The sequence below is a fragment of the Schistocerca gregaria genome, chromosome 1 (assembly GCF_023897955.1).
Source record: "Schistocerca gregaria isolate iqSchGreg1 chromosome 1, iqSchGreg1.2, whole genome shotgun sequence".
Taxonomy (NCBI): domain Eukaryota; kingdom Metazoa; phylum Arthropoda; class Insecta; order Orthoptera; family Acrididae; genus Schistocerca; species Schistocerca gregaria.
Genome location: NC_064920.1, coordinates 190,052,840 through 190,066,658, shown reverse-complemented (window position 1 = coordinate 190,066,658; position 13,819 = coordinate 190,052,840). Strand labels below are relative to the sequence as shown.

General features: G+C 39.9%; 1 protein-coding gene across 1 annotated transcript in view; it reads left to right on the top strand.

The window, feature by feature from the left end:
* Positions 1–13,819, top strand: part of LOC126285061 (coagulation factor IX-like) — a 106,840-nt gene that overhangs the window by 35,171 nt on the left and 57,850 nt on the right. The window contains exon 2 of the mRNA XM_049984386.1: positions 8,300–8,443. Within this exon, the coding sequence (XP_049840343.1) occupies positions 8,300–8,443 (144 nt within the window). The remainder of the gene's footprint in view (positions 1–8,299; positions 8,444–13,819) is intronic.

Sequence of the window (13,819 nt, the reverse complement as noted above, 5' to 3'; positions counted from 1 at the left end):
CGAATAGCTGAACACGAAAACTATAACTCTTACAGAGGCTGCTTGTTAAAATTGAAAAACAGAGGAAACGAGATGAATAGAATTGACGAAAGGTTTTACACCCATCATGGACATGAATCGGAGAAATGTGCTGAAATGAGTAATCTCTGTACTTAAGAAGCTAGCTTGTAGAGGTCTGGTAATTCGTGGAATTCGTGGAGACAAAGGTGTGTCTGAAATTAATTGAGAAGCATGATTCTTTTTTGGCTGACCATATAGCAAGATTTGGCAACACTGGAAAAGGATTTGTTTTATACTTGTCACCAGCAACTTACGAAGGTTTATTACGTCTAATGGCGAGATACGTCACCCAAAAACTAATTCAATTGTTTCTTCTAAACATTTCTCTGTCATATTATATTCTACACCAGATATGTCCCATAAAAACCATTTAAGTATTGCATAATATTAGATACGTACATGAAGGTGGGCTCTTAGTTGAAAAATTCCTGTATTTTGTAAAAAATAGAGGTCACGCTGGACAGAAGCTTTCCGAAGCTATTTTGAATTTTTTAGAAGTACATGGACTGAAATTTGACAACTGTAGAGATCAGTCATACGATAAAGCAGCCAACATGTCTGATGCATATTCGAGCTTACAATCAAGACTCAGGAACCGAAACTGTTTAATTTTATTCATTCCATATTCGGCTCCCTCGCTGTATCTGTTGGCTCTCCAGCTACGCAATGTTGCACAGTTGCTATTTAAGGTCTGTACAACTTCTGTGCAGGTGAAGCATCTTGAAAACATTTTTGATTCTATGAGTATGACAGTGAAGTCGTTGTCTACAACGCTATTGCGTGCACGTGACGATGCTTGTCAGATTTTGAATCCAGATTTGAACGCTGTATCTTCTGCGTTTGACGATAATGGAGAGGCAGAGTTAGATGTGAAGCTGAAAATCTTATTATGAAGTTAAGTACTACTGAGATAGGTTTCATGACTGCAGTCTGAGGTTGCGCTCTGCACCAGCCTGGCAAAGCAATGAAAAAACTGAAATCTGAGATTGAAGACATTTCGACTTATGTTGACATGTATGAGTGTCTTGCTATGATTTTAACTGAGATTCAGAAAACTTTTTCAACTCACGAAGTTTCAGCTGGAAAGAAACTTATTGAGATGGAAAATTCAGAATTAGTTCCACCTCCTTCAGCTACTGAGAATCAAAAAAGCAAACGTCAAATTAAATGCAAGAGATTCTTGACAAATCGTGTGACTCAGAAGACGAACACAAATGGCCTGAAGAAGAAACAGGATCAGACTGTGCTAAGAACTGGAGCTGAATGAAAACGTCGTATTCTAAGATTATACAAACTCTTCAGTGTGAGTTACAGAAGAGAGTTAATGTCTACAGAGAACACAACTGAAATCTGAAATTGGAAATATTTTCAATAATAATTTTTTAAATGTTGTGGAGAAAGTAGGATCTAGATCTTCACTAGAAGAGGCAAAGCTTCTAATAGAAGAGGCCATACCTGTGCAGTTTGAAACAACTGTATTTCCACGAACCTCTCCCTGTGAAATCAGTAAAATAATAAACTCACTGAAAAGTAAAAGCTCTTACGGAATTGATGGCATTTCCAGCAAGATACTTAAAGCTTGTTCCCCACAGATAAGGAGGATTCTCAGCCACGTATGTAATACCTCTTTGGAGCAGGGTGTTTTCCCCGATAGACTGAAATATGCCATTGTAGAACCATTGCATAAAAAGGGGGATACGTCAGATGTCAACAACTATTGCCCAATCTCTCTTCTGACAGCTCTATCAAAAATTTTTGTATTCAAGAGTAGCCTCCCATATATGTAAAAATAAAGTACTAACAAAATGTCAGTTTGGTTTTCAGAAAGGCTTTTCAACAGAAAATGCTATATACGCTTTCACTGATCAAATATTAAATGCTCTGAATAACCGGACATCACCCATTGGAATTTTTGTGATCTCTCAAAGGCCTTTGACTGTGTAAATCATGAAATTCTTTTAGATAAGCTAAATCATTATGGTTTGAGGGGGGCAGTGCACAAATGGTTTAATTCATTAATTAACTGGAAGAATGCAGAAATTTGAAATAAGTGGTTCACGTAATGTTAATACAACAGCTGATTCCTCAAACTTGGGGGCTATCAAGCACGGGACTCCACAGGGTTCGGTCTTAGGTCCTTTACTGTTCTTCATATACATTAATGAATTACCATTCCATATTGATGAGGATGCAAAGTTAGTTCTTTTTGCTGAAGATACAAGTATAGTAATAACATCCAAAAACCAAGAACTAAGTGATGTAATTGTAAATGATATTTTTCACAAAATTATTAAGTGGTTCTCAGCAAACGGACTCTCTTTAAATTTTGATAAAACACAGTATATACAGTTCCGTACAGTAAATGGCACAACTCCAGTAATAAATATAGACTTTGAACAGAAGTCTGTAGCTAAGGTAGAATTTTCAAAATTTTTAGGTGTGTCCATTGATGATAGGTTAAACTGGAAGCAACACATTGATGGTCTGCTGAAACGTCTGAGTTTGGCTATGTATGCTATTAGGGTTATTGCAAATTTTGGTGATAAGAATCTCAGTAAATTAGCTTACTATGCCTACTTTCATTCACTGCTTTCATATAGTATCATACACTCCTGGAAATTGAAATAAGAACACGGTGAATTCATTGTCCCAGGAAGGGGAAACTTTATTGACACATTCCTGGGGTCAGATACATCACATGATCACACTGACAGAACCACAGGCACATAGACACAGGTAACAGAGCATGCACAATGTCGGCACTAGTACAGTGTATATCCACCTTTCGCAGCAATACAGGCTGCTATTCTCCCTTGGAGACGATCGTAGAGATGCTGGATGTAGTCCTGTGGAACGGCTTGCCATGCCATTTCCACCTGGCGCCTCAGTTGGACCAGCGTTCGTGCTGGACGTGCAGACCGCGTGAGACGACGCTTCATCCAGTCCAAAACATGCTCAATGGGGGACAGATCCGGAGATCTTCCTGGCCAGGGTAGTTGACTTACACCTTCTACAGCACGTTGGGTGGCACGGGATACATGCGGACGTGCATTGTCCTGTTGGAACAGCAAGTTCCCTTGCCGGTCTAGGAATGGTAGAACGATGGGTTCGATGACGGTTTGGATGTACCGTGCACTATTCAGTGTCCCCTCGACGATCACCAGAGGTGTACGGCCAGTGTAGGAGATCGCTCCCCACACCATGATGCCGGGTGTTGGCTCTGTGCACCTCGGTCATATGCAGTCCTGATTGTGGCGCTCACCTGCACGGCGCCAAACACGCATACGACCATCATTGACACCAAGGCAGAAGCGACTCTCATCGCTGAAGACGACACGTCTCCATTCGTCCCTCCATTCACGCCTGTCGCGACACCACTGGAGGCGGGCTGCACGATGTTGGGGCGTGAGCGGAAGACGGCCTAACGGTGTGCGGGACCGTAGCCCAGCTTCATGGAGACGGTTGCGAATGGTCCTCGCCGATACTCCAGGAGCAACAGTGTCCCTAATTTGCTGGGAAGTGGCGGTGCGGTCCCCTACGGCACTGCGTAGGATCCTACGGTCTTGGCGTGCATCCGTGCGTCGCTGCGGTCCGGTCCCAGGTAGACGGGCACGTGCACCTTCCGCAGACCGCTGGCGACAACATCGATGTACTGTGGAGACCTCACGCCCCACGTGTTGAGCAATTCGGCGGTACGTCCACCCAGCCTCCCGCATGCCCACTATACGTCCTCGCTCAAAGTCCGTCAACTGCACATACGGTTCACGTCCACGCTGTCGCGGCATGCTACCAGTGTTAAAGACTGCGATGGAGCTCCGTATGCCACGGCAAACTGGCTGACACTGACGGCGGCGGTGCACAAATGCTGTGCAGCTAGCGCCATTCGACGGCCAACACCGCGGTTCCTGGTGTGTCCGCTGTGCCGTGCGAGTGATCATTGCTTGTACAGCATTCTCGCAGTGTCCGGAGCAAGTATGGTGGGTCTGACACACCGGTGTCAATGTGTTCTTTTTTCCATTTCCAGGAGTGTATATTCATTTATGAAATTTTTTGTTAATAATCCAGCCCAGTTCAAAAGTAATAGCAGTGTGCATAGCTATAGCACCAGGAGAAAGGATGATCTTCACTATGCAGGGTTAAATCTGACTTTGGCACAGAAGGGGGTAAATTATGCTGCCACAAAAGTCTTTGGTCACCTACCAAACAGCATCAAAAGCCTGACAGATAGTCCACCAACATTTAAAAATAAATTAAAAGAATTTCTAGATGACAACTCCTTCTCATTGGCTGAATTTTTAGATATAAATTGAGGGAGGGAAAAAAACTAACTTAGGCATTAGTGTCATGCAATATTTTGTGTAATATATCTTGTACAGACATCTTTCATTAACCTGACACGTTCCACATCATTAGGAAGTGTCGTATTCATGATCTATGGAACAAGTATTAATCTAATCTAATCTCTAATCTAATCTACTTCAGATTTTCATTTACCTCAAATTTCACTGAACTAGAAGCTGTTCAGATTTATGACGCTGCAGAGAAACTTACAGTCATTTATAATTCTGACGTAGAGAACGACTTTGGTGAAGAATGTATACATTTTATATGCTACCTGTTGTCTATAAAGAAAGAAGACGGTAGCAAGTTGTTCTCTCTTGCATTTCTCTCTAGAATGCTGGTTTAAAAAAAGTGCGCATACAGCACTCAAGATTTACAATTGTGCTCCAGCAATAAACTCTTCAGCTGAAAGATCCTTTCCTGTTTTAAAATGGACCACAGAAAATCAAGAACGACTGATGAACCTTGTAGTACTAGTCATACAATCAGGTATGACAGTCTGTCTGGATTTTCAGGAAGTGATAAATGAATTCACAAATATGAAAGAGAAGAGAATATTTCTCTAACGTCGCTATATTTCGGAAAGGGTCAGTTAAATAGTGAAATTGTATTTGGGACTGACTAAATTTCGCATCTAAGTCAAGCAATTTTGGTATAAAATACTGAACTGTAATGATTTTCTTTGTATTTTTACCACATGTTGTGTCCAGGTTTGAGGTTTCTGTGGAAATTTTTCAGTAAAAGGGGTTACTGAATTGTAGTAATTTCATTATTTTTTAATATTTAACTTGCACATTTGCCTTGTGTTATATGTTATTTAAAAACTTCAGTAAAGTTTAGAATTGAAGTTAATGGTCACGTAGCTTTGGTAGTCCGCAGACGAATAGCAATGCTGAAGTTTAGAAATGAGGGGCGTATAATAAATTACAGACGTCACACACACTAAATATGGCCATGCAAATGATTACAAAATGATTACTGTTGATGGTTTCTCCGTAATTGAGAAAAGCGTATCATTGGCTAAAATGGCTCTGAGCACTATGCGACTTAACTTCTGAGGTCATCAGTCGCCTAGAACTTAGAACTAATTAAACCTGACTAACCTAAGGACATCACACACATCCATGCCCGAGGCAGGATTCGAACCTGCGACCGTAGTGGTCGCTCGGCTCCAAACTGTAGCGCCTAGAACCACACGGCCACTCCGGCCGGCAAAGCGTATCATTAAGAGCTGTTCAATCTGCTGTGCTCTTATGCCAGAGATAAATCAGAATAACAGTAAGAGGTTCATAGAGCTGAGTATGTATCAGATTTATAGTGTTCCTTGTCTCAGTCGGCGCGATTTCTTCTTAATTTATCGCCTAATGTTTTCACACTACGACCCACCGCGACTATCAGAATCTTCATATGAGCATTTTTCAGTACTTGTTAGAAGTGACTACTATCTTATATAACGTAGTCCTCATTGCGCTAAAGGGTTGAATCATAGGAAATCCTTAAATGACAAAGTTTTTAAAGATCGTGGACGGTTACTTACGGAAACATCTGAGGTTACAAATGCGATGTTACGAAGGGACCGACAGTACTTGAGTAAGCGTCGATTATTCAGATCCTGTTGGATTGTTATGCCAACTTACCACCGTTTTTAACAGCGGTAGCTCCATTTGGATTGAAACCGGATACTTCATCCCTTATAATATGTTCAAGGTAGTCCATCTGTGATCTGAGCATGAACAATGTCACTCATTAGATGATCATATTCAGGATTCAGTTCGTCGAATACTGCTCTTACCTCAGTACCTGTTCATTCAAAGTTGTGAATGAAGATACGCGCTTTGAACCAGCGTCTGTTGTGCATAGGTAATCCAATATTGGCAAACGCTGCTGTCGATCGATTTAGTTCTGGCTGCTACCTGTTCTTTGTTGGGTCCAGTAAGTATTCTGAATGGGCTTCCATTGCATCAGTGTGATTTTTGTAATAGCTTATGTCTGCTTCGTCTAGTGTTCTGGATACAGTTTTACTCAATTCCTTTGCAAAAAGTTGAAACTTTTGTTGTGACAGTTCGCGCATTTTTCGTCTAATGTTCGGAATACATTTTTATTCAGTTCGCCTAAAAAGCATTGTGATAGTGACTGCAAAATCCATAACCAGTAAGTTAATTTGGTAACTACTGTTGCTGATATATTTTGTTTATCCTTTGGTGATACTATGTGCTATATTATGTTTATCCCTAACTTTTCACATTGGACTCAAGTTCGGGAGGACGACGGTTCAATCCCGCGTCCGGCCATCCAGATTTTAGTTTTCCATGATTACCCTAAATCGCTTCAGGCAAATGACGGGATGGCTCCTTTGAAACGGCACGGCCGACTTCCTTCCCCGTCCTTCCCTAACCCCATGAGACCGATGACCTCGCTGTTTGGTCTCTTCCCCCAAACAACCCAACCCAGCCCAAAGTTCTCCAGTTTTTCGTTACATCGATTAACGATTGTCACAATTTTCATTTGAAATAGCTTTCCTGCCATAGTTTCCGAATTCAGGTATGACGCCAGTTTTTATTTTGTACCAGTTACTGCACATTCCCTTGCTGTTTGCAGTACCTTCCTGGGGAGCTCTTCATCACGAGAAGTTGAGATCACTCTCCTTTGCTTCCGTCACCTCGTCTAACAGCTGACCAACTTTCAAAGGTTATTTGTGTGATCCATGTAATTGGAAAAGTGTCAAGATGACCCCTCGATCGTCAGTGATTCCGGATTAATTCCACACTCGAATCTGTGGGAGGCAGAGCAACCCTAGCGTCAATACCAGCCTCTGTAAGACACGGTGTATAACTCCTTGTATGACTTACGCTAAAGTTGCAAAAAGGTAGAAGGTGCATAACGACATCATAACTCATTCGTACTACTCTTTGAAAATAACTGACGTCCGCGATTCCTACTAAGTTCCTTATTTCATTGCATACCTGATATTACACCGGTAATAATAAAAATTTGGGGTCGATGTGGAAGACAAGGTAGTAAGATATATTTGTTGCCGATTTGGAAGACAAAGGGGATCCAATAGTACAGATGGACTTACGAGCGCTTTGGAACACTTGCGGAGGGCATAGACAACATTTCTTCAGAATTTATGGTATCACTGGGGAAAGCGACAACCAACTGGCTACTCACGTTGGTTTACTTAATATATGAATGTCATCAGACTTTCAAAAAAGTATCAGGTTCACAATCCAAAGATAGCAAGGACAGATTAGCGCGAGAATTATCTAACAGTCAACAGCTCATGCATCGGAATTGCTGACAAGAATAATGTACAGAACGATGGAAAATGAAGTTGAAGATCTGTCACAGCGGCACATTAGTGCCCGAATTGTCTAAAATGCAGCAAAACAATTCATGCATGCGAATTTCTGACACGTATAACACACAGAACAATGGAAAATGAAAATGTGTTACCTGCCAATCATTTTCACTTTAGGTAAAAACACCAGAAAAGCACTTATGATCTGACTCAAGCGCCTAGAACCGCTCGGCCACTCCGGCCGTCGTTGTTTTTGCACAATCATCTTCGGAAGGTGTTTCGATATAATCCTGTAAGCTTTCACAAGATTATCTGCTCCTATTTCAAGAGTCTTTCTATTCAGATTTTCTACAGTTCCGTGATGTTCTCCAGTGAGTCAAACATGTGATCATTCACATCATTCATGTCATCCTTCTTTCTATACATTTAGTGTCCCGTGTTGGTGCCATTTAGGTAACTGTGCAATATTGTAACATGGGATGTAGGTGTAATTTGTAAGTAGTCTCTCGTAGAACAACACCACAGACATATTTGGTTATCTTTGTCGGTGAAATTTTGCGACTATCAAAGATAAGTAACACATTTTCTTGTCCGCAGGTGGAGACTGCAAATGCTTACAGAAAAAATGTGTCTGTGAGTTCGAAACTCTACCGAAAGACAGCAAGATTTGCTTTTACGCAACCAACGTCGTGGAATGCATCCCGGCCCCAAAGGCAACCCAAGACGTTGAATTGGGAAGAGGTAAGATGCTTAACGGTGAGCTCAGCACCGCATCTATATGCAGCATATATCACCTGCAGTTGTTGTAATCGTACTCTTTTGCTCACAAATAGCTGAACACACATTAATACATTTTAGATGAAACTTAGACAAGCTTAGATCAATTGGCCGACATGTGCCTGACTGTGCGCGTTAAGGCAGCGTGCACGGTGAGCATGTGCATGCACGACTGGAGTGTTACTGAGAAGAAACACGAGGTGTTGGGCGCACAAAGCTGAAGCGGATATCCGGTCACCGCCCAATACAATTTAAATATGAGCGCAGAAACCCACAAACGTCATCTTTTGCTACAGTTTGCGAAAAATAGCATGAGAGGCTAAAGCCATAATTGCTTCGGAGCAAAATGACAGGATACCCATGGAGATTTAATTACTGGCTGATAATGTCTTTTTTATTTTCTTGCTTTTAAGATATGAGTATTTCTGTATAAACAGACAAAACAAATAATCATTACAGAATCTTTAAAAACTACCAAGTAAGTATCTATTTGTTGATAAAAGACAGTCATACCTAAAGACAGTTGCTGCGAACTGTTCCCACTGTGTTGTCAATGATGGTTACCATGGTTACATTGTGTCGGGAACAGCAGATAGAGGGCGAGGATTTGCAGACGGAGTTCTATTCTTTCTCTGTATATTCGTAGGTGTCTATTCGGGCCAAATGAATATCTAGTTGAGCACATTTTACGGTTACATTTATTACAGAACCGTTATACACATTTTTTCACAGTTTTTGAAAACTACAAAGAATTTAAAACACTTTCTAAAATGAAATATTTGTAACGAGGTGGGATGATGAAGAGGTCGGATGGGGGGATGTGTGTGAATAGTTTACAGGCCCGTGATGATATGGTTACACAAAACAAGGGAATCATTCACAGGACTAACAATTAAATATACTAAAGTAATGTAGAAAAAGAGAGTTAATAAATAGGTGCATTTAAGTTCGTCAGTGAAACTATAAATGTTGAGTTCGCTGTCTTCTGGATGGTGCTGCAATGGTTACATTCATAGCTCTTAGGATACCATTACCTCGTGTCGCGCCAATCTGGACGGAGCTGTCTGAAATTGTAATTCAGGTGAACGAAACAGAAACAACACACATACTGCGTGTTTACGACTAGTTTAAACGCTTTCTGGATTGAAAGTGAACCGTTAAAGACTCGTTTTCAAGGTAAACACTACGAGCGACAACATTGATTAGTTGGGACCGACTGCAACATAGAAATTGCAAGCACCTGCGGAATAGGAAAAGCTATTTATTGTTGCCTGCTATAAAAGTGGATCGTGTCATAGGCATATGGCTACAGATATATCACTGCATTATTGTCCACGTATCTGTGTTCCAACGCTATGTCTCTTCTCTCTACACACTGCAATCCAAATAGCACTGTACCTTCAACTGTCTCTATTACACCGGGAAAGCTGCCGTTGAAATTAGGCTCTCGATCCGATAGGAGTTTTCTTATATTCTGATATGCGCCGCATACTGTTCTGAATGAATTTATCAGAGTCTAAACTGTTCACCTGTAATCAGTTCGCTAGTTCCGTTCCTTTGAAAATAGAGTGCACTGTGAGAGGTTAACCGACTGTTGTCATGGTGCTTATGATTTTCACAGATCATTAGATGTACTGGAGTACGTGGCTTTCTGTGGTATGTTGGTAATACTTTAAAAACATAACTATCGCTGTAATACATATTAAATCTATTTGCATAACCTCCCTTGGCGAGGTGATTTCTGAAGCTCTGAACACTTGTAAAGAGTACCAAATTAATGCTTACATCACAGGAAAACGCATAATGATGTTTATTAATGCTTGTAATCAACCGCAACTACTGTTTAACAAATCTTATTCTACACGTACTCTACTTACAATTTTACTTCCCGTTTTTAGTTGATAGAAATATTCAATGTGATGCCGCGTCCTCGACAAGTGACACAGTTTCACCGATAGCTCCAAGGCAAATTTCTTTACTGTACGCTCAGAACGTATGAGAGGAGCTGGACATTAGCGAATTGTTGATTGCATCCTTTAGAATATTTTAGACAATAGGTAGATAAATTTCAATTTGTACCCCACAAACTGACTGAAAAGCAAATGTTAACATTTTATTGTTATGTGTGACCGAAGTACGTCCGCTCCACAGGCAATCATTGCAGACCATAGGACCTGTTGCAACCAGGTGGATTCGGAATATAGCAGGCAACCACCATGGTCGCATTTCTAGCTATCTCCATTATACTCCAACAAACATCTATCAAGTTGTGACAACAATACTCGCCGTTTCGAAAGCAAACTGTCCTAACAGTTTTAGGTACTTTATGGATATTTCGAAAGCTATATTGTTACCAACAACAAGCGCTTCGTATTTTTCCCTTGTTCTGTTGTACACCTACAGTAGGGTGACCAAACGTCCCGGAAAACTGGGATTGTCCCGGTTTTCATCCCTGTGTTCCGGTGTCCTGAAAATTTGTTTCGGAACGCTCAAAAGTCGCGGAATTCAGTTTTTAAATTTATTTCGTGAAACTTTCTCATATTTTTGGGATTTCGCTATATTATAGGAAATACAGCACAAGAAATTAATATATTTTAGCTTATTTGTCTACAACCTCCATTGTCACATACTAGTAATCACAGTATTAGTATTTATACACTCAGGCAATAATTTACTTTGAGCGGTACTTTTGCCAACAAGTAGTAAGTTGTATTATTGTAACAGAGCTATGAAACCGTCCGATTGTCGCGCCACTTACTCACACACACATTGTCAGAACAGTGTAGTAGTTGATGTTTTGTCAGACAAACTGCAATAGTTTTTTCTCATATTCGTGGTATTACTGCTGCAGTACTGTGAAACGCAATGCCGAAACGTGCCTGCAAGTTCAGTGACTGTCATTTTAAAGGAATGGAATTTCATTAAGAAAGGTCGTTTTTCTTACAAAGCAGAGTGTTCCGTATGTAACTGTTTCATTAGTATAAGTCATGGTGGACGTTCCAACATAGTTGATCACATCAGGTCAAAGAAACACATTAACAGATACAGTGCACCGAGATGCAGTAAAAGTCTACAAAATTATTTTGTGAAACATCAGTCAAGTGAAGAGACGAAAGTTCGAGCAGCCGAGCTTACACCAGCCTACCACATGGAAAAACATCACCATACTTATAGATCTGGTGATTGTACTAATAAGCTTAACAGCATTATGTTTGATTATTCTTCCATTCCAAAAAAGTTTAGTTCAGCAAGAAGTAAAGTGTCAGCCTTAGTGAAAGGAGTTATTACTCCCCAGAGTGTAAAGGAAAGCCTTGAATATATCAAAAATTCTTCTTTCTACGGGATATCCACTGATGCCAGAAATCATAAGGCCACTAAAATATTTCCGTTTGTTGTTCAGTTTTTCGATACTAACCAGGGAATTCAGACCAAACTTTTGAAGGTGAGCTCCCTACCTAATGAAACATCTGACGAAATTTCAGTATTTTGTATAAATGCTATCGAAATGTTTGATCTTGAGAAAAATAAATGTGTGGCATTTTGTGGAGACAACACCATCACAAACTTTGGTGGTTTAAAAAGACAAGGCAAATGCAACGTATTTACCAAACTAAAGGCAACATTGCATGAAAACATTGAAGGCAGAGGGTGTCATGCACATGTTTTACACAATAGCGTGCAGAAATCTGTTGACAGTTTAAGCTGTGATGTTGAAACTATCGTCATGAAGGTATCCCCAAACTGTTACATATAAAATGTTGGAAGAGGGAGGCTTAAGGAGTTCTGTGATTATGTGGGAACTGAATATATGAATGTAATGTGTCACTCGAAAACTCACTGATTATCACTGTTTCCAGCAGTTGAAAGTGTAATCCGCCTGTTTGAACCCTTAAAAGATTTTTTCCAAAGTGAAGACAAAAACCCCAAAATACTGATTTAGTTTTTCAGTAACCTTTTAAGTGAAGCCTACTTATGGTTCGTTCACTGTCAGCTTAGCACTTTGCAGCATGGGATAAAGGAAATTGAGGGAAGCACGAAAAGTGTAATAGAGGTAAATGATGTTTTGAAAAATACTCTTGGAACTGTTACTAAGAGGAGAGAACAGCAGTTCATTTCTTTTAATGTTAAATCTGTCCTTAAAGGAGCAGAAGGATCAGAAGCAGCGGAAAGGAGTTTTAGAGAATAAGTTAACAAGTTTTATGACACTTGTGTAGAATGTCTCAGTAAGTGGAGCGCCTCAAATTTACCCTCATCGCCGGTGTTTGATTGGATGTTACTGAAGAGAGTGCCAAAATGGGAAACTGTTGAAGAGACAGTTTCTTATTTGAATAGTAAAGAGATTGAAATCGATGATTCCATTCTGTGTGATCAGTTGGGTATAGTGACAAATTTTGTTGAAGAAAGTCTTCACAAGTGGAATGATGAAAAAAAACACCATTGGAATGTCATGAGAATTGGGTGAGTTTTTTTAAAAGCTGTGACTGTCTTTAGCATTACTCTGAGTTGGTAATAATTGCAAGGTATTTATTCCATAATGCCAATGTGGAAAGAATATTTTCGTTCATGAATATCCAGTGGACTGATGAAAGAAACAGAATGGAGGTGGACTCGCTTGAAGCAATCCTGCAGATCCTGTACAACTACAAAATGGATTGTGCCCAGTTTTATCTCTGTGTCTCAAAAAACAAAGACATGATCAAGAAGGCTGGAGGCAGTGAAAAATACCCTTTTCTCCAAGGACAGTCAATTCCATCTACAAGTGCTCAGTAATATTAAAGCTCATGTTAATATTAATTGATTAAAAGTTGAATGGGTGTAAAATTTTGTAAAATCGTAATACATTTCTTTATTACTGTATACGTTTATTAAATGTCATTAATTATACAGATAATCTAGATTATGTCATTCTTTTGTATCCTCTTATTAGTTATAATAATCGGGTTAACAAAATATATCAACAAAACATTAATATTTAAAATTAAGAACCCTGGGTACATGTGGAATGAGGTGTGCATTGGCACCCGGGTGAATGTGTCCCGGTTTTCACGGAAAATAATTTGGTCACCCTAACCTACACGTACATCTACATTCTGCATGACCACTTAAAAGTAGGGATGGCGGTTATCGCTGACACATCCAGTTTTCGATGGTACAGGTTTTTTTTTATCTGCAGTTTAGCTGAACTATTGAAACCGCACAAAATAACCGATTTGTGAAATTGCCGAGTAATAAGTAATAAACAAATATAGAAATATTCAAAGACTCCCTCACACATTTCCATTATGTGTCTCAAGATATTTAGGATTCAAATATCAAATAAAAAGGGTAAATAAAAGAAAA